Below are 27,683 nucleotides of genomic sequence, written 5' to 3'. Positions count from 1 at the left end.
TATGCGAATGCCTCTCTCTACCATCTTAAGGGATGTCAGGTCACAAAACCAAGGTAGTAGGATTAAGCTGTACTACTTTAATTTACATTAGTTTTTAAACAGAGTTTGTCCTTTGTACGTTACAGTAATCATAATGTATATTAATGTTGTAGCAGCAATATCTGAGTCGACTATTGCTTCCACCTTTCATTCTGCCGTCTTAGCAAAATAGACTAACTGTTATTCATACGAAATATAAAATTACAGTGAAACGATGTGTAATATGTCTTATTTTACAGGAACTTTTGTGCTGCTTCCAAAACTGGTCTTCGATTCTGTTCAAATGGTTCAAATGGCTCTGAGCACTATGGGACTCAACTGCTGTGGTCATAAGTCCCCTAGAACTTAGAACTACTTAAACCTTACTAACCTAAGGACATCACACACATCCATGCCCGAGGCAGGGTTCGAACCTGCGACCGTAGCGGTCGTGCGGTTCCAGACTGTAGCGCCTTTAACCGCTCGGCCACTTCGGCCGGTTTCGATTCTGTGCGTGAGTTATTTTTCCTAATTTGCTATACCTTATAATGAACACATTGATTGAAGGGTGACATGGTTACCTTGAAGATAACCGCGATCGATTATTTAACAATATGTGAGAATCAAGGTAGTATATGATCTCAGATATTTGTTTTATTTGATCTTTATGCTCATCATCAGGTTGAACTAAGAAATTGTGTGCATATCAGTAAAAGTGTTACGATAACAACAGTATCAATAATAGCGTCGATTCACATTATCTGAGAAACGTCTGACAGTCAGTATACCTGATTACATGCTAATTCTCAAATATGTGTCTGCACCGAAGAGGAAACTATTGAATCTTTTGCAAGAAACAGAGATCTATGGGAACAAAAAACACCATCCAACAATACTTGTTAATGAGCAAAACGAATTTGCAGCGGACGCCTATTTTTTCGAAGTATATGGGCTGTTGTGCACTGAAGCGCCAAAGAAACAGGTATAGGCATGCGTATTCAAATAAAACAGAGATGTACAAACAAGCAGAACCCGGCGCTGTCGTCAGTAACACCTATATAAGACAACAAGTGTGTGGCGCAGTTGTTAGATCGGTTTCCGCTGCTTCAATGGCAGGTTATCAAGATTTAAGTGAGTGAACGTGTTGTTATAGTCGGCGCATAAGCGATGGGACACATCATCTCTAAGGCAGCGATGAAGTGGGCATTTTCCCGTATGACCATTTCACGAGTGCACTGTGAATATCAGAAATCCGGTAAAACATCAAATATCCGACATCGCTGCGGTCGGAAAAATATCCTGCAAGAACGGGACCAACGACGACTTAAGAAAATCGTTCAACGTCACAGAAGCGCAACCCGTTCGCAAATTGTTGCAGATTTCAATGATGGGCCATCAAGTGTCGGCGAACGAATCATTCAACGAAACATCATCGATATGGGCCGACCGGAGTGGCCAAGCGGTTCTAGGCGCTTCAATTTGGAACCGCGCGACCGCTACGGTCGCAGGTTCGAATTCTGCCTCGGGCATGTATGTGTGTGATGTCCTTAGGTTAGTTAGGTTTGAGTGGTTGTTAAGTTCTAGGGGTCAGAGCACCCTCCTCTCAAAGCCGGGACACGATGCCGACCAAAGACCCAAAACGGCAAGAGCATCCTGTGGTAGCGGCAGATAAAGCTTTATATCAACGATTGCAAGGAAATACAATAACAAGCTTCACTGGAAATTCCGTCATGCAAGACACCCCGGTAGTTAGGTTGCCACCTGTCGATCCGGTAAGGGCGTACCCGAATCTCGAGTACACCATGCAGCTGGCTAGGCTGGAGCAGCCGACTACCCTGACCACTGCCTTACGACATGTGGTCCGCGTAGGACATGAGAACGGACGAAGGGTAACCTTCTCGGTGATAGAGGCTGTAGACAGAATACAGCTAAAGTCGGTGAACCTCCCCACTGACTTCGGGGCACTGCGAGACCTACTTAAAAAAGTTTTCGAAAGACGAGGTGAGAAATTTGATCTAAAGGAAATCTACCAACAATCAGTTATTGCAAATGGACGACTTACATATGACTGGAATAAAACCTGGCCGAATGACCATATACACACCTATTTTCCATGACGACCAAAATAACAGCAGGACAACTCAATACTCATAACAGTCGACTGGTGATGCAGGAGTTCCGTAAGGAAGTGGCGGAGAGGAGCCTGGATATACTCTGTTTGCAGGAGCTGTACTCTCTGGCTGGAAAAGTTGCTTTCACTGCCACAACATAGCAAACCGTCAGCAGTGGGGATACCCCAAAAGCGGCTATTCTAGTAACCAACACCGCACTGCGTGTAACACCCTTATCACAACACTCCAATAGTCACTGCAACGTCGTCGAGATACAATCCCCTGCTGGAATCGTAATCCTCATCAATATGTACTTCTAATATGGAGACAGTATTGAGCAGCACCTAGATCATCTAACGAGAGTGGCCACGGCGTTGCGGGGACGCAAAATCATCATAACTGCTGACATAAATGCAAAATCCTCCCCTGTGATACAGTGGCACAAGGGACGAAAATGGCGGTAAAGTGGAAGAGATGATTATGGCTCTCCAACTAGTGGTGGTAAATAGACCGGGCAATCCTCCCACCTATGTGGCGGGAGGGGGACAGGGAACAAACATTGACGTGACGCCGGTCACGCCGAATGCGGCTAACATGTTCCAAGACTGGAAAGTGATAGACAATGCCACCATTAGTGATCACAATCTAATAACTTTCATCCTAGGAGACAGAGCGTGCCACTGGGCCATGGGGTGGGAGGTGCAAATGAGTTTCAGAAAAACAGGTTGGGAGCGCCTAGCCAGAGAGTGTGACATTCCTCCATTACCAGAAGGTGACGCACGACAAGACTTTAATGTAGACGACAGGGCTGAGGAGCTGGTGCGTGCAGTAACAAGGGCGATCAAAGCGGCCGTACGAACCAGGAGGAGGCCCATGGCGGCCTCACCGTCACCGTCATGGTCAGCCGAGCTACAGGAATTGCGTCAGTCTGTCAGAAGACTGAGGAAGCACTAGCAGCGCAGTGTCGCCTGGTGGGAGAAGCAAAGATGGCTATTGCTATACCGGGAGGCAAAAGAAAACTTTCAAAAAGAGCTACAAAAGACCAGGACGAAAAGCTGGGAAACATTCGTAAAGAATCAGCTGGCCCTTTACCCTTGGGGAGTGCCCTATAAATTAGAAAGGGGAAAGATCCGTTCCCCAATGATGTTATCAACGATCAGGCACGGGGGCGGGATGACGGAATCGTGGCAGGAAACTGCTGAGGTCCTCCTCCGGTCCCTGCTGCCTGATGATGATAGGAATGACGATACTGAAGGACAGCAAGAACTACGGAATGAAAACTGTGGTGTCACCGCCAGACACCACACTTGCTAGGTGGTAGTTTTAAATCGGCCGCGGTCCATTAGTACATGTCGGACCCGCGTGTCGCCACTGTCAGTGATCGCAGACCGAGCGCCACCACAAGGCAGGTCTCGAGATACGGACTAGCACTCGCCCCAGTTGTACGGACGACTTTGCTAGCGACTACACGGACGAAGACTCGCTCATTTGCAGAGCAGCTAGTTAGAATAGCCTTCAGCTAAGTCCATGGCTACGACCTAGCAAGGCGCCATTAGAATTACATTGCATTTATCTAGAGAGAGTCTCACGTGTATCATCAAGAACGCTGTATACAAATGATGGATTAAAGTTAAGTATTCCAGCAGCTACGTACTTTTCTTTATAGCATTCATTACGTATCCTGTTTCAGACCTCACGCCACCCTGCGTGAGTTAGCGCGTGCATCTTGGCCGCCTCTTTCTATTAGTGTACGTAATGTTGGCAAGTCTGCCGACACTACAAAAGCCTTGTTAGATACGAAATTGATGGAGCGGTCCTCCCCTTCTCTGAGGAGGAGGTTGCCGCTCTCATCAAGTCACTAAAGAGAGAGAAAGCCCCCGGGCCAGACGGCATTGTGGCGGAGGTGGTGCAGTTCTTAGCCCTACGGCTAGTTGCGCCACTTACACACGTTTTCAATGAATGCCTCAGGAAGGGTAGATTTCCGAAGATCTGGAAAGTTGCTAATGTAGTGATTATTCAGAAAAGCCCTGAGAAGGACCCTGCCGAGGTCAAATCCTACAGACCCATCTATCTGCTGGATGGCTTTGGCAAACTTCTGGAGAAACTACTAGCTGACAGACTGACCGCTCACCGCATGCTGCATGGGATGAGCAACAGGCAATTCGGTTTCAGGCCTGGGAGATCGGCATCTGATGCAATCGCCTTGGCGGCCGAGGTCTGCGGCTCAGCCCCGTGTAAGTATGTTGTTGGCATCATGGTGGACATCAGTGGCGCCTTCGACAACCTGTGGTGGTCTTCGCTTTTCTCCTGCCTCCGGGAGAAAGAGTGTCCAGGGCTGCTATATGGCTGTCTGAGGAGCTATTGTGAGGATCGTGGGGTATGGCTATCATCCCCTAGCGGAAAAATCGGGAAAACTATCACCAAGGGATGCCCCCAGGGCTCCGTGTTGGGTCCCCTTTTCTGGGACATCCACATGGAGCCTCTTCTGGACAGTTTGCAACAGAACGAAGAGGTGCTAGAGGTTATAGCCTACGCTGATGACCTCCTCCTGTTGGTCGGCGGCTGAAGTCGCGAGTATATAGAACCTAAGATAGAGAGAGCAATAGACAAATTACAACTATGGTGCCGTAATACTAAGATGACCATTTCACCTACTAAATCGACTTACCTCTTACTTAAAGGACAGCTGGTTAGAAACCCAACCGTGAGAATTGAGGGCACGCCAGTTCTTCGGAGACGGGAGACACGTTACTTGGGAATCATCATCGTCGAATGGTGGAACTTCGCAAAGCGCATTGAAACCGTAAGCCAGAAAGCATTACAACTATTAAATAACCTCATTTCCATTGGACATAAAAGATTTCACCTTCCGCCTCATCTGATAAAAGTATATCATAATAGTATATTGACGTCAATAGTGGGTTACGGCTCGGGAGTGTGGTCTCACAGGCTTACGAGGGTGGTGCCCGCTATGGCAGTGAGAAGAGTACAAAGGAACATGCTACTAAGATCTGTGGGGGCTTATAGAACATCCCCAGGGGGAGCCCTGTTAGTCATAATGGGGCTCTGTCCTCTGGATATAAAAATAAGAGAGCAGGCTGCATGGTACTGGGCCAAGAAAGACAACATTACAAAAGTAGAAGTTATGGGAGCACCTGTCAGGAATAAGGGTGAGATAAGGAGGAGGGGTGAAGATTTATGGCAGGAGTTATGGGAGACAGATGAAACTGATAGAAGGACTTTTCAGTTCCTACCAAATGTAAGGGAAAGAATGGGAATGAAATATTTTGAGCCAACTAGGGGATTGCTCCACTTCCTTACTGGTCATGGCCCCTATCCGACATATCTATGTCGGTTTGGGAAAAGGGCGACGCCTACATGTAACTGTGGCGCATCAGAGGCTACTCCTAACCATGTGGTATATGAGTGCCCCCTTTTCGATGGTGTAGCAGCCGCACTACGACAACAACTGCCGAGTAACAATACTTACGACCTACTCAGACAAGAAGAGACCTTTCAAACACTGAATACGCTCGCCAACGAGGTATCACTAAAAGTACTAACTATATTCTTTAGAGACCTTCGTGACTAGTTGGTAACCACCAATCGCGTCCAGCACTCCAATTCCGTACCGCCTGCTCGTGGACAGGTCGACTGTACAGCTGGAATCCGCCACGTGCAGGACTAGGGGGACGGGGGTGATCTACTTCACGGACTTGACAAATGCACCGATTATAACGTAGATTAGGTAGTAGTTTAGTAGAATAGAATAGGATAGTAGATTAGGAACCTGCAGCGACAATTAACTTCTTGCCTGCCCTATGCCAGGGGCATGCTCATAGGGTTTAGCTCTATGAGCCAGGCACCCAAGTAGGTTTATATTAACATTAGCACATATGTAACGCTGCAGGCAGTTAACACTAATCACCTGTAGTTATTAGAAAGTATGCTAACACTAGAAGTAGTCTGCCCGCTCACCCAGGTAGTACTGTCTGTAGTAACGCAAATTAAATATGTATTAGCTGCTATTATAATAACATTATAGAATATTAAGACCCACTAATCACTAAGGTGGTGGGTTACTCTTGTATAATTATTATAAATGGAAATAAAGAATTAAAAAAAATTCTAGGGGACTGATGACCTCAGATGTTAAGTCCCATAGTGCTCAGAGCCATTAGCCATCATCGACATGGGCTTTCGGAGCCGAGGTCTACTCGTGTACCCTTGTTGACTGCACGATACAAAGCTTTATGCCTCGCCTGCGTCTGTCAACACCGCCATTGGACTGTTGATAACTGGAAACATGTTGCCTGGTCGGACGAGTCTCGTGTCAAATTGTATCGAATGGATGGACGTGTACGGGTATGGAGACAACCTCATGAATCCAAGGACCCTGCACGTCAGCAGCCGACTGTTCAAGCCTCTTCTGAGTTTAAACACTTCCGCTGACCACCAAACTCCCGAGACATGAACATTATTGAGCATATATGAATTGCCTTGCAACTTGCTGTGCAGAAGAAGTCCTCACCCCCTCGTACTCTTACGGATTTATGGACAGCCCTGCAGGATTCATGGTTTCAGTTCCCTCCAGCACTATTTCAGATATTAGTCGAGTCCATGCCACGTGGTGTTGCGTCACTTCTGCGTGCTCGCGGGAGAGTTTCTTTGGCTCTTCAGTGTAGTTCTTTGATATCCTGATATTCTCTGTACAGTAGTTTTATTCTCTGTACTGTAGTTTTCTTTCCATGGCCTTGGCCACCCACGGTTTTTTGGCTCTGTTTCCGCGAGTCCGTTGTGCCCCTGGCTCCTTTCGTGTTTCCAAATTCTGCTTCAATTAACTTCATTGTGTGACTGTATACGTTAAAGCCACCTATTTAAAAACTATCATTTATAATTGTAACTAATATTTTACTGTGAATCCATGTTTAAACTCTAGCTTTCTTTTTAATCCATCCTATTTTGTTTCGTATAAAATGTTAAACATCAATCTCTGGCCTCGTAACACTCGATTGTAAATAGTGCTTGCGGTCAGCTGCACCTCGGCATCTAGTAGCCAAGTTGCCTCAGCTGTTTGTGCTGCAGCCCTAAGCACTGTTTATTATAATTTTATCATGTTTGTACTCTAAGTGATGATGCCTTTCGTAGCTATACATTTTAGTTGCCTCTCTGATTAATTTCAAGGAGTGAAGTATGTTGTTTTTTTTACCTGATTCTCAGATAATGTGAATCAACGCAACTCCTTATGGCGTTGTTACCATAATGCTCCTGCTAATTATTATACACACTCTTTTTAGATCAATCTGATGATGATCGTACTAATCGAACCTAGTCATTGAATAAAACAATCATGTACGATCATAGTCTGAGTCGGCTGTCGCATATAATGGATACATGCCAGTTCTGCATTTATATGTACATCACAAATCCGCAAAGGCAACTCATCTCTGTGACAGCAAACAATGCCGACTAAACTCCAAAAAGATTCTCACAATCTGCTACAGACAGCCCTCAGGCATGAAACTCTAAATACTACTCGTAGACACCAGAAAACTACAGACAACGGATTTTCCTACCTACTGACATGCAGAATTAACAGATAGACGACGAATACAACAGACTGCTTTCTTTATTCAGTGATGACTGTCTCTTAATACAACAGCCTCACAAGAAGTAATGAACACGAATCCGTCATCCTTGCCCTATCTCCTTCTCTTTCGACTCTCTCTCTCTCTTCAGGACCCTCCTTCCCTCCCACTAATCCTCATATAGAACTCACTGTTACATGACTGTAGGTTGCTCCGTTTGGTGTATACATAGACTAAAATTCATAAATTAAAATAAACTGATGATAGTCACCCTGTATTTTAATAAGCATGTGAAATTTCGCCTTGAATATGTAAGAATGTAAAACAAAAATTGTTAACTGTGATTCTTCTAAGTAATTTATTTATTTCATTTCGTCAATCTGTACGATCAGGAACAACACAAAATTCAATACTTCATGACATCACTGTGACATAAACTAAATATACGTCATTTGAGTCAGGTAGTACTGTTATGAAAATGCTGCATCGTTCAAAATGTAAGCACAAATGTGAAAGTTTCTCACCAGTGCAAAAGACTAATGTTATGTGGTGATACGCAGGTAATGTAATGGAAATTAACCCCTCCTGACACAGTTTTCTCCTTAAATCCAATAACTGTGTCGTTCTGTTACTGCGAGATTTAATGCCCTTTACGTACACTGTATACAGTCCTTGAAAACGGAACAGTAGCTCAGAAATACGTTGGACAATAACTCGAAAATAAAAATAGAGTAAATGAAAACAGAATATTATTAATTAATGTATTCCTAACGTAGAGGTTACAGTCAGGGATAGCTCACGACCTAATGTCTATTAATAATACTGTTACTATTTGATGAAGTTCCACACACGTTATTTTGGTGAACTCCTCTTCGAATGCTTTTTCAACTGCCACAGAAAAAAGTACATAGTTCCACTGTGTAAATCAGAAAATTCACAATATTCTTAGCGATCTCCTAGCGAAAACCGCTCCTTGATGTACTTTCTCGTTCTGAACGTTTTTGGATGATGGTTTACCTTAGTTGGCTGACCCTGTGCACAGACATCGCACTTACGTTTGGTGGTGGGATCGGTCAGGATGAAAGGAGTGTTGTAACTGTTACACCATCTTATCCTTTTAAAAACATATAACTAAAATTACTAGAGTTCTAAGTTACAGATAGGTTTACTTCTTTTTCTGTTTGACAGGAGATTTGGATTGCCTTGCAACGCCATGTAAGTATATGGAAACATTATAAAATAAAAATGTCACCTTTTCTTGGTACGTACATCAACTGCGTATCCGACATCAATAGCGTCACATATTCTCTCCTCGAATATCTTGAGCGCCCATACGTGAGGGGTGTCTGGTAGGAACGCTTCGCCTTCTGGAGCACACCTTAATTCACTGGCAACTCTTTCATCTGAGTGATAAGTTTCCTGAAATATAGAAATCATCAGCTGAGACTTAATCAGAAGTTGTTTATATGTGGCTAACACAGGGTAATGAGCTCTTTACTGCAAAATGAAATAGTCATTTAAAATAATATACGACAAAATAAAGGAGATGCTAGAAAATTTCAGGTAGTACAGTGTTTAAATGAGAAAGTTTTGTTTACATTCATAAGAATCTCTCGCTTGACGTTTACGCTATAATCTTTGTGCTTTGCATATCAGTGATCACTTGATTAAGTCCCTCAGTTGAGGGTTCCTGTCATTGAACCTATTATCACTCACTTGCTACAGAACGCAGCTTCTTTAGCACAGTCGATCATACTTTTCTTGGGTTGGTGGGATCTCAAGGTACTTTATTTATTTTATTTATTTATTTATTTTACGTATGTCCTACCATCCTGTTCCTTCTTCTTGTAAATGTTTTTCCTATGTTCTTACCTTCGCTGATTGTGTAGAGAACTTTCCCATTCCTTATCTTATCAATTCATCTCATTTTCAACATCCTTTCATAGCACCACATCTCAGATGTTTCAGTTCTCTTCTGTTCCTGTTTTCCGTCAATCCATGATTCGCTTCCGTACAATGCAGCGCCCCCAACGCACATTATCAGCAATTTTTTCTCAAATAAACCTTATATTTAATACCAGAAGCGTTTTAGCCAGAAAAGCCCTCTTTCTCTATGTTAGTCTGCATTTGATGTCCTTCTTGCTTCTTCCGTCATATGTTATTTTGCTTCCAAGGTAGCAGAATTAGTTTCCTTCGTATACATCGTGGCCACAATATAATTTCCCTTGTTACCTGCTATTTCGTCTTTCTTTGGTTTACTCATTAGACCATTCCCTTCAACAGATCCTGTAATTATTCCTCATTTCCACTGAGTATAGCAATGCCATCAGCGAATCATGTAACTGATATCCCCTCATTCTCAATTAATCCCATTTTATTGTTATTTTACTTCTGTCAGTACTGCTTCGATGTATAGATTGAACAGTTGAAGGGAAAGACTGCATCTCTGTCTTACATCCTTATTAATCCATGCATTTCGTTTTTGGTCTTCCAGTCTTGTAACTGTCTCTTGGTTCTTGAGCATATTGTATGTTATCCATCTTTCCCTTGGCTTACACCTGTTTCTCTCACAGTTTCAAACATATTGCACTATATTACATTGTCGAATGCTTCTTCTAAGTCGAATAATCTTTCTTAGGTCTTATTTCGATTATCAAGCGCAACGTCAGAACTGTCACTCTGGTGCCTTCACTCAAAGTGATCGTTATCTCACGAATCATTTTGTCTGTAATAAAAAAAAATGTCGCACTGACCTCACCATTGGCAAAAGATTCTAGATTAGTCCCCCATCCCTCGATCTCCAAAGGGAAGTCCTGCCGTGGAGGAGGTGTCCGTGACAAAAAGCTTGAATGACGAAAGAAAGGATAACATTCTACTAGATGCAGAATGAAATGTCAGAAGGTTGAACGTGTTAGGGAAGCTAGAAAATCTAAAAATGGAAATTCAAAGTGTCAATCTAGGCATAGTAGGGATCAGCGAAGTGAAATGGAAAGAAGTTAACGATTTCTGATCAAATCCATATGGACCAATAATTACAGCAGCAGAAATTGGTATGGCGGATTGGAACGCGCTTGTAGGGGAAGGAATATAAGACAGGGTTACGAGACACTATAGACTTGGCAGTAAGAATGAGAGAAGATAAAGATTAATTGAGTTCTTCAATAAATTTCAGATGATAATAACGAATACTCTGTTCACAAGTTTCAGGAGGGGGACGTATACTTAGGAAAGACCCAGATACAGAGAAGATTCCAGCTAGATTACATATGGTGAGACATAGATCCCAAAATCAGATACTGGATTGAAAGATGTATCCAGGAGCCGCTATAAACTCAGATCACAATTTAGCAATGATAAAGAGTAGAGTTCAAAAGAATAGTCAGGAAGAATCGACGTGGAAAGAAGTGAGATACTGAAGTACGTTTGAATTTGAATAATGCTGCAGTAACTGCGATAATGATTACACCGCAACAGTTTAACTGAAGAGGAATGAACAGCTCTAAAAAAAGCGGTCACAGAAGTTGGGTAGACAGATGTAGCTGCAAAGAATGGAATGTCGAAGAACCCTTGGGTAACAGAAGAGATACTTCAGTTGATCGATGGAGGAAGGAAGTGACAAAACGCACTGGAAACGACGGGAATACAACAATGTATGTCACTTAGGCATAAAATAAATAGGGAGTGCAGGGCAGCTAAGACGAAACGGATGCTGGAAAATTTGAAGAATTAGAATTGGTAGTCGGAAAGACAGATACAGCATGTATAGAATTAAAAAAAGAACTTTCGATGAAATTAATAAAAAGTAAAGGGGTCAACATTAAGAGTGCAAGGGGAATCAAATTATTAAACGCAGAGGAGAGAGCGGATAGGGAAGTCGATGTGGATGACCTAGGTGATCCAGTATTACAGTCAGAGTTTAAGAGATCTTTAGAAGACTGAATACCTAGCATCGGACTTCCGACAAACATCATCCACACATTTGCGCGAGAAACTTCACTTCAGAATTGGTGATCACGAAGTAGGCGAAGTGAAAGCTTTCTAATACCTTGGAAGCGAAATGACCCATGTTGGACAAAGAAAAGAGGACATAAGAAAGCAGATTAAAAGAGGCAAAGAGGGGAATTCCTGGACGAAAGAAGTCTACTAGTCCACACATTGGTCTTAGGTTGACGAAGAAATTTCTTAGAATGTACTTCTGGAGGACAGCATAGTATGGGAGTGAATCATGTGTTTTGGGCGAAGAACAAGAGATTGCCGAGTGTGAGATGTGGTGCGACAGAAGGATGGTGAAAGTGGACTGATAAGGTATGTGGAGATCCTGCGCAGAATCGGCGTGGATAGAAATATATCGAAAACATTGACAATAAGAAGGAACAAGACGATAGGATATGTGTTAAGACATGAGAGAATGACTTACATGGTGGTAGAGAGAGCTGTAGAGGGTAAAAACCATAGGAGAAGACCAAGATTGGAATATATTTAACAAATAATTGAGGACATTAGTAGTGAGCGCTACTCTGGAATGAAGAAGTTGCCAAAGGCATAGAAGTCGTGGCAGGACGCACCAAACGACGATCCAAAAAAAATGCAGTGTTTTCCACTGCTTTCTCCTACCGTTGGTCATTGCTGAATCTTACGCCTTTTAGGGCAGTTTCCCAGTCCAAGGACAAGAGCTGCCGTGAAACTCAATTCGCTGCTCTGCCCCATTTGACAAGTCTGTTGGCAAATTGAGAATGACTCCTTGTACTGGGAGCTTTCAGTCGGCATTAGAGCTGACTTTTGCTCAAAACTTAAGCAATGGCTGGGTTCAAAGACGGAACTCAGGAGGTTTTGATTACCAGCCAAAGCCGCTACCGGTAGACCGCTGATAGTGGGGACAATATGACACGAAAAATAATTCGGAATATGTGCGAGTCATAAAGTTTTATTTTAGCCTAAAAAAAAAAATCCAACTGCGACCATAACATTTGGTGATAGTATTGATCCTTGTCTACGTTTTCACCCTTCAGTGCGACAATTTTTTGCCAGCGGTGGATGACCTAATGAACACCATGGACGTAGAAGCTACTTTTTGGCTGTTCAGGATACGTTTCACTTCAAAAGTTAACTTTTCGTCTTTCTGAAAATTCATGCCACACACTGGTTTCATCATCCCAGAAAGAGGAAGAAGCAACTTGGTGCCTCTCCAGCAAATACACTGTAAGGGGAGAGGGTAGCTTGATAGCCCAAAGAAGCCGCACATATGACTACGCCTTTTGCAGTAGGAACTGGCACGTTGTGTGGAGTGGAACTCAAGGGGCAGCGAAGTTCGCCGTGTTCCAAATGTCATGTAAGATGTTGGAAACTTATCCATAACTGATTTTCGCTCTTTCCACTACAGTCCCGATTGTGGTACGTCAGTCTTCAAGCACCACAGCATCAACTTCTTATCGGCGGTTTTTCACAGAGAAATGGACTGCCGCGTCGTTCTTCGTCATTCAGACCTGTGTGAGGGTTGGGTTGGGTTGTTCGGAGGAAGAGACCAAACATCGAGGTCATCGGTCTCATCGGATTAGGGAAGGACGGGGAAGGAAGTCGGCCGTGCCCTTTCAGAGGAAACATCCCGGCATTTGCCTGGAGCGATTTAGGGAAATCACGGAAAACCTAAATCAGGATGGCCGGACGCGGGATTGAACCGTCGTCCTCCCGAATGCGAGTCCAGTGTGCTAACCACTGCGCCACCTCGCTCGGTAGACCTGTGTGACCACACTGTAATTGTGCGCTCCACCTCACCTCCGTGTCTTGTCACGGTGCATTGTTGCCGTACAGTTCCACCAACTAAGAATGGATATTTTGCAGTGGAGCTATCCTTCAAATGCGCAAACGCAATATGACCACGCGATACACCACTTTACCAACGGCCTACGCTATTCGGTTTTGCCTGTTCTGGCGGAGTGCTACGGTAATGTGGCGCGTGAATCAGAGTGAGTACCAGGGCTGCAAACATGTAGGCCTACAAGCAAATGTACAAAAAATTATTTAACTTTATTATCTCGAGGTGGTAGTGAAAACTTCATGTATGCCTCTCATATGTGGAAAAGAATTGACTGGTGGGACGCAGCTGTTGCGTACAGGATTTCACCCTGGGCAGAGAAGTGTCGAATGTAGTCTTGATTTCGGTAAGGTAGACTACAGCCGAGATAGTGGGTAGATCTCAGGTCTGATTTCGCGGACTAGGAGAGGGGGTAATTGACATTGGTCTGTGGAAACTTGTGGTGGGTTTGGAGGTCGAGGGAAGGTAAGACGTATGTTTTAAATGTGGTATCAGGCCAGGGTTCTGAAAGATGGGGAATATGATGGGGTGTTGGCATTTATGTTTAAGGAATATAGGCCCAGTGGAGATGTTACAGTTATTGGAACTTTATGAGCGGATGCAGGATAAACAGGGGGAGGTTAAGTGGATATGGAAGCTGATATAATTTGAGGAATAGAGAGCATTGCGTAATTGCCTCAGGTGGGGAATGGAGCTCGTTTGGGTCCTTTTCATGTGCATGATGATCATGTGATTCAGTCCCACTGCTTTGGGAGTTATTGGAAAATTGGGAAGTTGTGGTAATGTCTTACGGGACCAAACTGCTGAGGTCATCGGTCCCTAAGCTTACACACTATTTAATCTAACCTAAACTGACTTACGCTAAGGACGACACACACATCCACGCCCGAGGGAGGCCTCGAACCTCCGACGGGTGGGGGTTATTTCCTAGTGTAAGTTTAAATTTATCCACAATACAGGATGTTACAAAAAGGTAGGGCCAAACTTTCAGGAAACATTCCTCACACACAAAGAAAGAAAATATGTTATGTGCACATGAGTCCGGAAACGCTTACTTTCCATGTTAGAGCTCATTTTATTACTTCTCTTCAAATCACATTAATCATGGAATGGAAACACACAGCAACAGAACGTACCAGCGTAACTTCAAACACTTTGTTACAGAAAATGTTTAAAATGTCCTCCGTTAGCGAGGATACATGCATCCACCCTCCGTCGCATGGAATCCCTGATGTACTGATGCAGCCCTGGAGAATGGCGTATTTTATCACAGCCGTCCACAATACGAACACGAAGAGTATGTATATTTGGTACCGGGGTTACGTAGACAAGAGCTTTCAAATGCCCCCATAAATGAAAGTCAAGAGGGTTGAGGTCAGAAGAGCGTGGAGGCCGTGGAGTTGGTCCGCCTCTACCAATCCATCGGTCACCGAATTTGTTGTTGAGAAGCGTACGAACACTTCGACTGAAATGTACAGGAGCTCCATCGTGCATGAACCACATGTTGTGTCGTACTTGTAAAGGCACATGTTCTAGCAGCACAGGTAGAGTATCCCGTATGAAATCATGATAACGTGCTCCATTGAGCGTAGGTGGAAGAAACTAAAATGAGCTCTAACATGGAAATTAAGCGTTTCCGGACACATGTCCACACAACATATTTTCTTTATTTGTGTGTGAGGAATGTTTCCTGAAAGTTTGGCCGTACCTTTTTGTAACACCCTGTATATGGAATTGTTTGAAGTCTGTGACTGTATTATAAGTTTATGAAATAATTTTTGCTGCTTCAGTCACTTTTTACGAATATTTATTAGCACTTCGCATTTCGGCGGCATGTTACTATCATGAGGTGCATTAGAGTTACATGTACATTACAAAATGGCTCTGAGCACTATGCGACTTAACTTCTGAGGTCATCAGTCGCCTAGAACTTAGAACTAATTAAACCTAACTAACCTAAGGACATCACACACATCCATGCCCGAGGCAGGATTCGAACCTGCGACCGTAGCGGTCGCTCGGCTCCAGACTGTAGCGCCTAGAACCGCACGGACACTCAGGCCGGCTGTACATTACATTAACTTGAAGTATGATGAGAATTATTTGCTGCGTGTGCCAGTGAGCTTATATATCGAAATTCTACCCTGCACAGAAAGATATATGTATCTTTCTGTGCAGGGCTAAATTTCGATTCATAAGCTCTCTGGCACCCTCAGCAAGTTATTCTTAACAAACTTCAAATTAATGTAACTCTAACGCAACTGATAATGGGAACATACTGCTGAAACGTGTCGTGCTAATAAATATTAGTGAAAAGAGATTGAAGCAGTAAAAATTATTTAATAAAGTTTCAGTGTAGCGTAGAATTTTTTTATGATGGTTACTAGGTAATGATTCGATGTTAGTGTTTGACTGAAAGTTACTGATTGGTACTTTTATGCTACATTTAGCAGGAATGGAAGATTTTGATTGTCGACTAGACGACGAGAACGTGGGAATCTTGTGTCATTTTTCCCATTGTTATGGGTTGATCATGATCTGACACTAGTGGGCGAAATTGTTAATGTGGAGGGAAGGTTGGTGCAAACGAAGGATGGAACGTACTGTGAGGAAGACAGCGTACTGGTGTAGCTATATGGAAAGGCGCAGGTTTTAAATGTCAGCTAGTTTGAGAGGATAAGAGTGATGACACGATAGATCCTTGAGACATGCCCGAATTATGGTGAAAAATGCATTAGTGAATGTCTTTTTATACACTTTGGCTTCAGCCCACATTGCACATACTAAATGTAGACACGGCAGACGTGACACCTCACCTGGTAGATGGTGGGGTACTGGAGAGGCTGGACTGGCTCCAGCCCTGCGGAGAGCCTCTCCAGGTCGTAGCGCGCCGCCAACTGCCGCAGCGCGAAGTAGAAGAGCTCCCCCCTGCGATCACAGCTGGACGCCGAAATTGCCCCAGAAAGCCAGAAGGGGCAGCGGAAATGCTTCATGGCCCAGTGTCCGTTCAGGCCGACATCCTCCCTGAAGTACGACAGCAGATCCTCTGGACAGCCCGAATGCCGCTGGTTGCTGCTGGCCAATACTGTCTGCGGCTTTGACCCATCTGCTGCTGCACCTGCCCGCAGAGGCTCTATGTGGCTTAAGACATCAATACAGAGGCTACATATCCAGTCATTAAATGATCGCCTAACCTTTCTCGACACGAATCCTTTACCAAACTTAGTGCAATTCTGTTTTGTGTAGCCAGAGAGCTTCAGGGCTCAATCTTCTACGACTTTCTTATGTAAAGGAACAAGTGTTTCTGGCCTGTCCCATTTAGCGATTGTAGCGCGGTATTAGTGAATAGAAGTGGTAGTCTATCAACAGATAGAGCTCACACAAAATACACTACTGGCCATTAAATTTGCTACACCACGAAGATGACATGCTACAGACGCGAAATTTAACCGACAGGAAGAAGATGCTGTGATATGCAAATGATTAACTTTTCAGAGCATTCACACAAGGTTGGCGCCGGTAGCGACACCTACAACGTGCTGACACGAGGAAAGTTTCCAACCGATTTCTCATACACAAACAGCAGATGACCGGCGTTGCATGGTGAAACGTTGTTGTGATGCCTCGTGTAAGGAGCAGAAATGCGTACCATAACGTTTCCGACTCTGATAAAGGTCGGATTGTAGCCTATCGTGATTGCAGTTTATCGTATCGCGACATTGCTGCTCGCGTTGGTCGAGATCCAGTGACTGTTAGCGGAATATGGAATCGGTGGGTTCAGGTGGGTAACACGGAACGACGTGCTGCATCCCAACGGCCTCGTATCACTAGCAGTCGAGATGACAGGCATCTCATCCGCATGGCTATAACGGATCGTGCAGCCACGTCTCGATTCCTGAGTCAACAGATGGGGACGTTTGCAAGACAACAACCATCTGCACGAACAGCATGGACTATCAGCTCGGAGACCATGGCTGCGGTTACCCTTGACGCTGCATCACAGACAGGAGCGCCTGCGATAGTGTACTCAACGACGAACCTGGGTGCACGAATGGCAAAACGTCATTTTTTCGGATGAATCCAGGTTCTGTTTACAGCATGATATTGGTCGCATCCGTGTTTGGCGACATCGCGGTGAACGCACATTGGAAGCGTGTATTCGTCATCGCCATACTGGCTTATCACCCGGCCTGATGGTATGGGATGCCATTGGTTACACGTCTCGGTCACCTCTTGTTCGCATTGACGGCACTTTGAACAGTGGACGTTACATTTCAGATGTGTTACGACAGTGGCTCTACCCTTCATTCGATCCCTGCGAAAACCCTACATTTCAGCAGGATAATGCACGACCGGATGTTGCAGGTCCTGTACGGGCCTTTCTGGAAACAGAAAATGGTCGACTGCTGCCCTGGCCAGCACATTCTCCAGATCCCTCACCAACTGAAAACATCTGATCAGTGGTGGCCGAGCAACTGGCTCGTCACAATACGCCAGTCACTACTCTTGATGAACTGTGGTATCGTGTTGAAGCTGCATGGGCAGCTGTACCTGTACACGCCATCCAAGCCCTGTTTGACTCGATGCCCAGGCGTATCAAGGCCGTTATTACGGCCAGAGGTGGTTGTTCTGGGCACTGATTTCTCAGGATCTATGCACCCAAATTGCGTGAAAATGTAATCACATATTAGTTCTAGTATAATATGTTTGTCCAATGAATACTCGTTTATCATCTTCATTTCTTCTTGGTGTAGCAATTTTAATGGCTAGTAGTGTAATTTGGCTCCAGTGCAAAAATGCATTCTTGTTCTCAGTGCTGAATGAATCTACCCTTTATTCCGAAGAGGTGGTCACTTTAGTTTACTGTCACCTCCTGAACAGTGTTCTTGTCTGTTAGAAGCGGCCATATCACTTGTCTGTGTGCTCCTTATCATGCTCGGTACTCCAGCCACGGGCTACTGACGTGTCCAATTATTGGTCATAGTGACATAAACTGTTAAAATGATGGCTTGCAGACTAGTTAATTGTAGTGTAGAGGTTCCGCTTGTGAACGGGCTTCTGTTGTTGAACTGCAGCTCCCCTGCTATGATGTGGCCCCTTCACTACCGTTGTGCCCTCCGCTAAGGTGCTATCTGCACATTTACGGGCCATGTTATTTTGTACGTGTTCTACAGTTGCAGGAAGTGTAGCATTTGGATTACAAGCTGTGACTGTGTTACTTTAGCACTACCAACAAATGTTGGCAATAAACTGTCGCAGACTTCTCCCCAGTCACCATTGCGTGTTATGTGTCGCAGGCCAAACCTCACACCTTCTATCCCATAAAGAGCGCCTTTCCTTTGCAAAGCTACAGTCTGCGTGGGGACAATCAACCACTCGGTCTATGTCGCAATTTAACAGTGCTTTATTACTATGAATTATGGCCTCCTTTTTGGTTTCAAAAACTTCTTTTCCTTGAAACAGCTCTCGATACCAGGTTTGTGCCACTAGACCGAGTGGTACGATTGGGTTGAGCTGTGAGTGATTTTTGCCCCTTGCTAAAAATGTTTGTTGTTTAAAAAATGGTTCAAATGGCTCTGAGCACTATGGGACTCAACTCCTGAGGTCATTAGTCCCCTAGAACTTAGAACTAGTTAAACCTAACTAACCTAAGCACATCACACACTTCCATGCCCGAGGCAGGATTCGAAACTGCGACCGTAGAAGCAGTGCGGTTCCGGACTGAAGCGCCTAGAACCGCTCGGCCACAACTTGCCCACAAATGTGTCAGTAATTTTCATCAGATACGAAAACAATTGGGCTAGGAGCAAATTCTACTTAAAATTTTAAAATTCAATAAACTTAAATCTTAAAAGGAATGACACAATAATCTAGATAAACAACACCTGCTCACAGAGGAAAATATCAAATAGACGCCCGCCAGAAACGCTGAAGCGGTCTGAACGTTTATTAATATAGACGCTGCACTAGAAAACCTTCCACAAAATTCAGGTGAAGCCTGGCAGTTAAAGAGCGGGTTGGTTACAAAAAGCATTAGTGAAAGCTCAAATGACATCAAAATTGAAAGGGGACCAAACGAACTGGCGACTGAGGAACTTGGATATTGCATCTGAAAGCTCAGATACGCGGACACAAATCAAACAGCGAATTCTGTTAATATAATGTGTGCTGATCAGGCCGAATTACACACACACACACACACACACACACACACACACACACAGGCAAATTCGCTGTCTCCTTGTTCTGTTTACGCTATAGATTCAAATGGTTCAAATGGCTCTGAGCACTATGGGACTTAACATCTGTGGTCATCAGTCCCCTAGAAGTTAGAACTACTTAAACCTAACTAACCTAAGGACATCACACACATCCATGCCTGAGGCAGGATTCGAACCTGCGACCGTAGCAGTCGCGCGGCTCCGGACTGAAGCGCCTAGAGCCGCTCGGCCACTGCGGCCGGCTACGCTATAGACCAATCAGCTAACACTGAAGCAGACTGCGCCCAGTCCCGACATCTGGTAAGTATTCGGCCCGCTCCCTTCACCTTGTTTCAGCTGTTCCGCCACGGCTTGCAGTCAAATCCAGCGGCTGGTTCGTCCTAGCGCCATGGTTTGCTCCTCCATCACTGCCGCGCCGATTGAGCGGATTTGAAACAGTCGCGGCTGCGAAACGTCTTACGTCGGCGCAAGGTTAATTATTGAACTTCAGCTGTGACAGTTTAAAGTTAGTTCTAGTTCATCTGAATGGGCACTCTTACTTTCGAAAATTCGTGAAAATAACGCCGAAATCCAACCTAGCGCCACAAAAGTCGCTAACTTCAGCTGCGGAACGTGTTATAGTAATGATAGTGGCAATGAAATAATTTTGGTAGTTAATCAGTCGCTGCGGTTCCATGGACTCTAAGCTCAAAGCTATTAAATGTGTTTCACTTTTCGATCGATTACGTAGAGCCTAGCAACAATGAAAGTTTTTACTAGAAGAGGTTTACACTGCTTTTTGGCTCCCAGCTCCTCAGATAAAAATTCGTGGTTGTGCCTTCAGTGGACTGAATTTCAGCTGACTTCTTCCGTAGTATGTACCGACCATGAGAGAATGTCTATTCGTAGCAAATTCTCCTCCACATTTCATGTTTTGTTTTGTGATTACAAGGTCGTCACCGCAGTTGAAACATCGAGTACGTTCAAGAAGAGGTTGCACATTTGTATCGAAGTTAAACGCTTGCTTCACGGAAGCTATGTTTGTTTCCTCCATATTATTCTCTGACCTTGGAATTCTACAAAGAAGATGCAATCTTGATAGAGATTAATGATATTGCGGGTTAAGGAATATTTTTTGTGGGGTTGGTGGTTGTAGACTTTGAATCAGTAAATAAGGTGGATCATTGTACCATAAGCTGCTCTACTGTGGTTTCTTTCATACTCGTCTTCTATATTTAGGATCAACGTGATAGTTTGAGATATGCAGTTCTCTCTTCTTTTCATTGCTGCACTGAATAACTATGTTAGTTTCAAAATTAGTATTGTAGGCTTAATTTTCAACACAGATGACATTTCATGGCTCAACTCTGTAATATGTGTCTACATAAAAGCAATGTACACAAAAGTTTCACAGTAATATGAAGGAGATAAAAAGAAACACTTTGCCGCAAGGGGTAGCCGTGCGGTCTAGGGCACCTTGTCACAGTTCGCGCGGCTCCTCCCGCCGGAGGTTCGAGTCCTCCCTTGGGCACGGGTGTGTGTATGTTGTCCTAAGCGTAAGTTAGTTGGATTAAGTAGTGTGTAAGCCTAGGGACCGATGACCTCTGCAGTTTGGTCCCATAGAACTTAACCACAAATATCCAAGAAACACTGTGTTTGTTTGACGAAAATGTCACAGATGCACCCGCTATGGGCCCATGAAGGCTTCGACACTAGCGATGTTCAGAAATGGTATTCAGACTGCCATCTGATGAATATTGTTTTAGAGATGTTGCTGACTTAGTCATGGATTTCTATTTTTGAGGCTAGGTGAAGTCTTTGCTGCATGAGACTCCGACAGGCACTCCAGAAAAACAGGTTGCCCATTTAACTGAAACACCAACCAGTATTCATGAAACATTTCGCTGTGTTGAACGTCGCACACGATCAATAGCACGCAGCTGCCAGTTGTGCATTAACGTAAACGGACGACGTTTTCAGCAGCGTCTCTAAAACAATATCCATCACACGGCAGTTTGAACATCGCCTCTGAACATCACTAGCGTCAAAACCTTCATGGCCTGCTAGCTGGGAACACACAAGCTCTCAGATACGTATTTAATGAATGTGACTGCTTCAAGTGATTGTTCGGTAATCGTACAATCATATACAGTAACGGGTCTTTCCACCTATCTACGTCCAATACATTACGTTTATTTACGTTGAACGTCAACTTGTACCAAGAATCGATCCTCTGCAGATCTGCCTGCTTTTCGCTACAATTTTCGAATTTTGTGTCTTCTCTACAAAGGGTAATTCAGCTGCCCCTACCGATGTTGTTTTATGCAGCCCGCAATATTATATCCAGCTTTCAAAAACCACGCGTGAGATTTTCATATTCTCTCGCCCGTTACGCGCCAACTATTAGTCCTATAGAAAAATGAATAGTACAGTTTTGTAGGAAATTTAATGTAGTTAAATGTCTCTCTGGGATACGTTTTCGCTGGAGATCACAGTTTTCGAATTACTCAAGAAAAAATACAAAAGTGACCTCCAAACGCACCTCTACACTCACACTCTTTCCTCACTAGTCAGAATTTCTAGCATGTTATTCGTTGCACTCCATCCTACCGTTGTATAAAAATTTCCGACTACACGAACTAATCCCTGTAATCGACGTCTTTTTGTCTCTATAGGTTGGGCTATTATGCCACCAGCAATGTCGGGTATTTCGTTAACATTATTCATTTAAACGCGCCCTTGAGGGCAATGAAAGAAAAACGAATTTTGTAAACGTTACGTTAAAATGAATTACGTTGACAGTTCGATCCAAACTTACCCGTTACAAGCACAGCAGTTTGCAGCCAGAATGCCTGACAAATGCTACGACGTAATTGTTTATTTACCGCTGTTAAAATTCACAAAAAGTTAAGTAAAACGTGCACAAACGTCAATTCTACAATTAGTAACTCCTCGACTAAGCCGGTGGCGTAATAAAGCCAGTCAAGAAAGACAAAAAAAGGTCGAATGTGGGAAAAATTTCTGTACAGCCGTAGGAGGGAGTGTCATGAGCAACATACTAGAGATCCTACAAAAAAGTCCTGTTCACTTTTTCTGTACGACTGATAGTTGGCGCGTAGTGAGCAAGATAATGCAAAAATTTCGCCATGGCTTTTGAAGACCAAATACACCACTGCGGGTTGTATGAGACGACATCGATAGGGGCAACTGCATCACCTGGTATACATCATCCCCTAATAGCCTTGTGCAGTTTCGGACGTTATCTACTAGATCACCTGTATGCCCGTCTAAAGATTTACCTCTGTTACGAACGACGTGGTGTGTTCTACTGGCTGCCAACTGTCTCAAAACTGATACGAAATAACCGTACACTTGTATTTTGTTCATTAGGCGACAGAGCGGAACAGATGCAAAGGCCTTCCAGAAGACAAGATGTAACGATTCCACCACAGATGCAGTTATGCATATTTATTTCGCAAAGATAGAATAAGATTATGAGATTTATCGTTTCTTATGCGTTTTGGATGGAGAGCACTTTTAATCAAAGTAATCAGTGTTCATGATGTTATTATACAATTAATCACTCGGACACGATGAAACAAAAAGAATTCACACGTGTCGTTGAGAACGACTTCGGAAAGTGACACGCGCGAGTGCGATCTGGCCGCAAAGATGGATATATTTGTGTAGCTGTATGTGTCGCTAGCACAGGGTTTGAGCCGTGGGGCGTTCTCTTAAACGGTGAACTTCACTTGCATGCATTCACGAGGCGAGATTTAACAGCATGCATGTTTCTCGCAAGTGTGGCACTGGTGGGTTGGAGTGAGGTGAGAAGGAAAGTCTGACAACGTATGGTACTACACATTATTGATGATTGGTTGTTTTATGGAGCAGTATTGCACTATTGTCGCCAAACTCTCCACAAAATTTCGACTTTCGATGACACAAGTATCACGAGACTTAAAATCGATGCTTACAGTGTTTAGTAATTTAAACCGTAAATGCAAGTGTCTCTTTTGAAAACATTTCCTCTATTATACGAGGTGACAAAAGTCATGGGACGCCTCCTAGTATCGAGTCGGACCTCCTTTTGCCTGACGTAGTGCGGCAACTCGACTTGGCATGGACTCAATACGTCGCTGGAAGTCCGCTGCAGAAATACTGCGCCATGCTGCTCTTATAGGCGTCCGTAATCGCGAAAGTGTTGCAGGTGCAGGATTCTATTCACGAACTGACCTCTCGATTATGTCCCATAAATGTACGATGGGATTCATGAAGGGCGATCTGGGTGGCAAAGTCATTCGCTCAAATTGTCCAGAATGTTCTTCAAACCAACTGCGAACAGTTGTGGCCCACTGGCATGGAGCATTGTTTTTTGCGAACATTAAGTCCACGAATGACTGCAAGTGGTCTTCAAGTAGCCGAACACAACCATTTCCGGTCAATCTACATCTACATCTACATACATACCCCGCAATCCACCACACGGTACGTGGTGAAGGGTACCTCGTACCACAACTAGCATCTTCTCTCCCTGTTCCAATCCCAAACAAAACGAGGGAAAAATGACTGCCTATATGTCTCTGTACGAGCCCTAATCTCTGATCGGTTCAGTTGCACCAGAGGACCCAGTTCATACCATGTAAACACAACCCACACCATTATCAAGCCACCGCCGACTTCCAGTGTCTTGTTGACTAATGGAGTCCATAGCTTCGTGGGGTGTGCGCCTCTCTCTAACCCCCACCATCAATTCTCACCAACGGATGACGGGACTCATCTGACCAGGTGTAACCGCTCTTTAGAGAGTGGTTACACAGAAACGAGTAATAGATTAAATTCTGTAATAAGAAATGACCTAAGAGCCAAAAAACCGTAGTAGTATTTCGAAAAAATAGTTAGTTAAAATTTTACAAAGAGTAGATATTCGAAATAGAGCAACGCAAAGCAGTACAGAGGGAATCCAAGAAAGACATAACAGAGCTGAGTTTTGTTTTGAATGAAATATATAAACCAATGCTCAGTATTGTTAGGTCTCTTGAGTTTTTGTTTCCAGCGGTGGCGAGTTGGTTCGGAGTTCTTCTGTGGTAGTCGGAATCTTGGGATTAGAAGCCTAATTAAATTGCATTCTTAGGACTGGATTAGACATTGGAGTGGTGGAGAATAGATTATTTTAGGATAAATTCAGAGACGGAGTCAATTAGAGGTGATAAGGTGTACAAACATTGATATCCAAGTGAATGGTGATGTACGTGTTAAACGAAAAGCTACGATCGTATACTTACGATTGTGAAGAGATTTATTGACAATACGGAAACTTTTATGTTGAATTAGTACTTTATTCGCTGTATGCGAATTATTAAAGAGTATTGGGACCGAAAATAGTTTGGACGTTATCACACTAGTATCTTTGCCGCTCGTCGTGAAGGTGATTCCGCTAATAAAAGAGAAGTGAAAAATAGTTCCCGTTAAAAGATTAAACTTGTGCTGAACAGACATTGAAAGGATTCGAATCCATAACTAATATCGTGTCGTGAGAATTGAGAAACTTAGACATTTTAAGGCCCAGAGACATATTTATAATTTATCGGACATTAATGGCAAAGGACAGTCATGCTAAAGCATATCTTTTGTGATAGATACACGAAGGAATGTAGTACTGACTGACTGTTATTATACCAAAACAATACACACTAGGATCCACTCTCCTTTCATTGATCCCCCAGGGCCATCTCTCATTAATTTTTGAGACATTCCCAGTGTTTACTAAATTCCACAATCAGCTAGTACATAGACAATTATATCTGTGAACATCCAAGGGTTATTGAAGGAAGCTGATAAACGTTTTTACAAACAGATTTAGTAGGATTCAACAAATGCATACAGACTGCTAAGGTAACTAAATCAAATTACTCAGGGAGACAAATTAGTAAAAATAGACTGGAGCTCAATTGATATCTTACTCCAGAGTAATAAAAATAAAAACAAATCTGTCTTTGGACCCGTCGTGGTTGAAAGTATATGAAATATCTCTGGAAAAACGCGATCAATTTTCAACTGCTCGTTCACACGATTTGATTCACAACGTGATTCAGAGATGATTCATGCCCGACCCACACGGCAGGGAATTGTTCTTAACTAGCCGGGACAATATATACACAAACTTTTGAGACAAACACAAACTAGCTGGGGGGACGGGGGGGGGGGGGGGGGGGACGGCGAAGCGTGCAGTCTCGTCGACGGTGGGTGTGCGGGCATACAGGCCACCATTTTCAAGTCGTCTAAGGTCCATTCGATATGGTCCCGAGTCCAGGAGAGGCGCTGCAGGCGATGTCGTGCTGTTAGCAAAGGCACTGCCCAACGGATACGTTCATCCTACGTCCCACACTGATTTCTGCGGTTATTCCACCCACCGTTGCTTGTAGAATCGACAACTCTACGCAAATGCCACTGCTCTCAATAATTAAGTGCAGACTATCGGCCACTGCGATGACCGCAGTGAGAGGTAATGCCTGAAATTTGGTATTCTCGGCACACTCTTGACATTGTGAATCTGGGAATATTGAATTCCCTAACGATGTTCCAAGTGTCTAACTCCAACTACCATTCCGCGTTCAAAGTCTGTTAATTCCCATCGTTGTGGCCATAATCACGTCGGAAACCTTTTCACATGTATCGTCTGAATACAAATGTCAGCTCAACCAATGCACTGCCCTTTTATGCGTTGTGTGCGCGATATCATCAATATCCATACATGTGTATATCACTGTCCCATAACTTCTGTCACCTCAGTGTAATGTTGTTTAGATGTAATGTTGCGTAGACTGTGTTTTGCAGACTACATTATTGACCTGTTTGACGGCCGCTGGTTGCCGAGCTGTTCTAGGCGCTTCAGTCTGGAACCGCGCGACCGCTACGGTCGCCGGTTCGAATCCTGCCTCGGGCATGGATGTGTCTGATGTCCTTAGGTTATTTAGGTTTAAGTAGTTCTGATGATCTGAGATGTTAAGTCCCATAGTGCTCAGAGCCATTTGAACCATTTTATTGACCTGTTTCATTATTAGCTGGGGTGGATTCCTCATTGCAAGGTTCCTATATCCATGACTGAGTATCATAAATACCTAAGATAATGTAATCGGATTACATCTAATGTTATTCCTTTGAGAAGTTCACGAGTAAACTTAAACCAACTAACAGAGAGTTTGCGTAGAAAGAGGTTCAGTCTAACGATCTTAGATCTGAATATTATTATTTAACTTAAACTGAATTCTAGCACTAAGCAAGTTAAGTATTATAATATATTTGCTTTTGCTTCAATATTGTTGTTCTCTGATCGCTTGGTGTACAGTATTGTAGCATTGTTTCACAGTTTATATTTCGTAATGAGTTTCAGCAGCTTGAAACTTTATGTTTGTGCTGTGACCAATTCATCTAAAAATAAATTTCGTAAGGTAGGTATTAGTGCCCGGCGAGATCAATGCGTTGTCCTGTTCAAGTTCATGTCAAAGTTAAATTGACCAGACTTACACCGAAATTCTAAATTCAGTAATCGCAGAGAAAGCTCGCGTCAGTAGGTACAATACAGAATTATATAATGTACTTGTAAACAAAATTTTAGGCTACATAAGCCACTGCTATAATCAACTGCAGTTCAGTGTGTCCATTTGGACTGGGGGCCGTATTATTTCAAAATTACCAAAGTTCGTTTGAAGCAACTAAACCGTACACGCAGTGGATGTATTTATTTCTGAAATAGACGGTACCAACTTTAATCCCTTTAGTCGTTAAAACACCGTCAGACAAAAAAAAAAAAAAAATGAATCACCCAGAAGACGTGGAGGAAACGAAATGGAATTTCACGAGTTGAGAGCATATGTTATTTCAGTTATTACGAAAGCGCGAAGCGACTCAAATTTACAAGGAACTTGGCAGTATGAGCGCTATTATCAATACG

At 43.6% G+C, this 27,683-nt stretch overlaps 1 protein-coding gene across 5 annotated transcripts in view; it reads right to left on the bottom strand.

The window, feature by feature from the left end:
• LOC124774923 (allergen Cr-PI-like) overlaps positions 1 to 27,683 on the bottom strand; it is a 164,406-nt gene that overhangs the window by 89,817 nt on the left and 46,906 nt on the right. For 4 of the 5 annotated variants that reach the window (XM_047249600.1, XM_047249604.1, XM_047249602.1 and 1 more), the window contains 2 exons: positions 16,346 to 16,647; positions 8,987 to 9,136 (listed from right to left, as the gene is read on the bottom strand). In XM_047249600.1, the coding sequence (XP_047105556.1) occupies positions 8,987 to 9,136; positions 16,346 to 16,647 (452 nt within the window). The remainder of the gene's footprint in view (positions 1 to 8,986; positions 9,137 to 16,345; positions 16,648 to 27,683) is intronic. The other variant, XM_047249601.1, reaches the window with a different exon arrangement.

This window comes from Schistocerca piceifrons, chromosome 2, assembly GCF_021461385.2.
Source record: "Schistocerca piceifrons isolate TAMUIC-IGC-003096 chromosome 2, iqSchPice1.1, whole genome shotgun sequence".
Taxonomy (NCBI): Eukaryota; Metazoa; Arthropoda; class Insecta; order Orthoptera; family Acrididae; genus Schistocerca; species Schistocerca piceifrons.
Note: the sequence above shows the minus strand (reverse complement) of the source record. Positions and strands in the feature narration are given on the sequence as shown.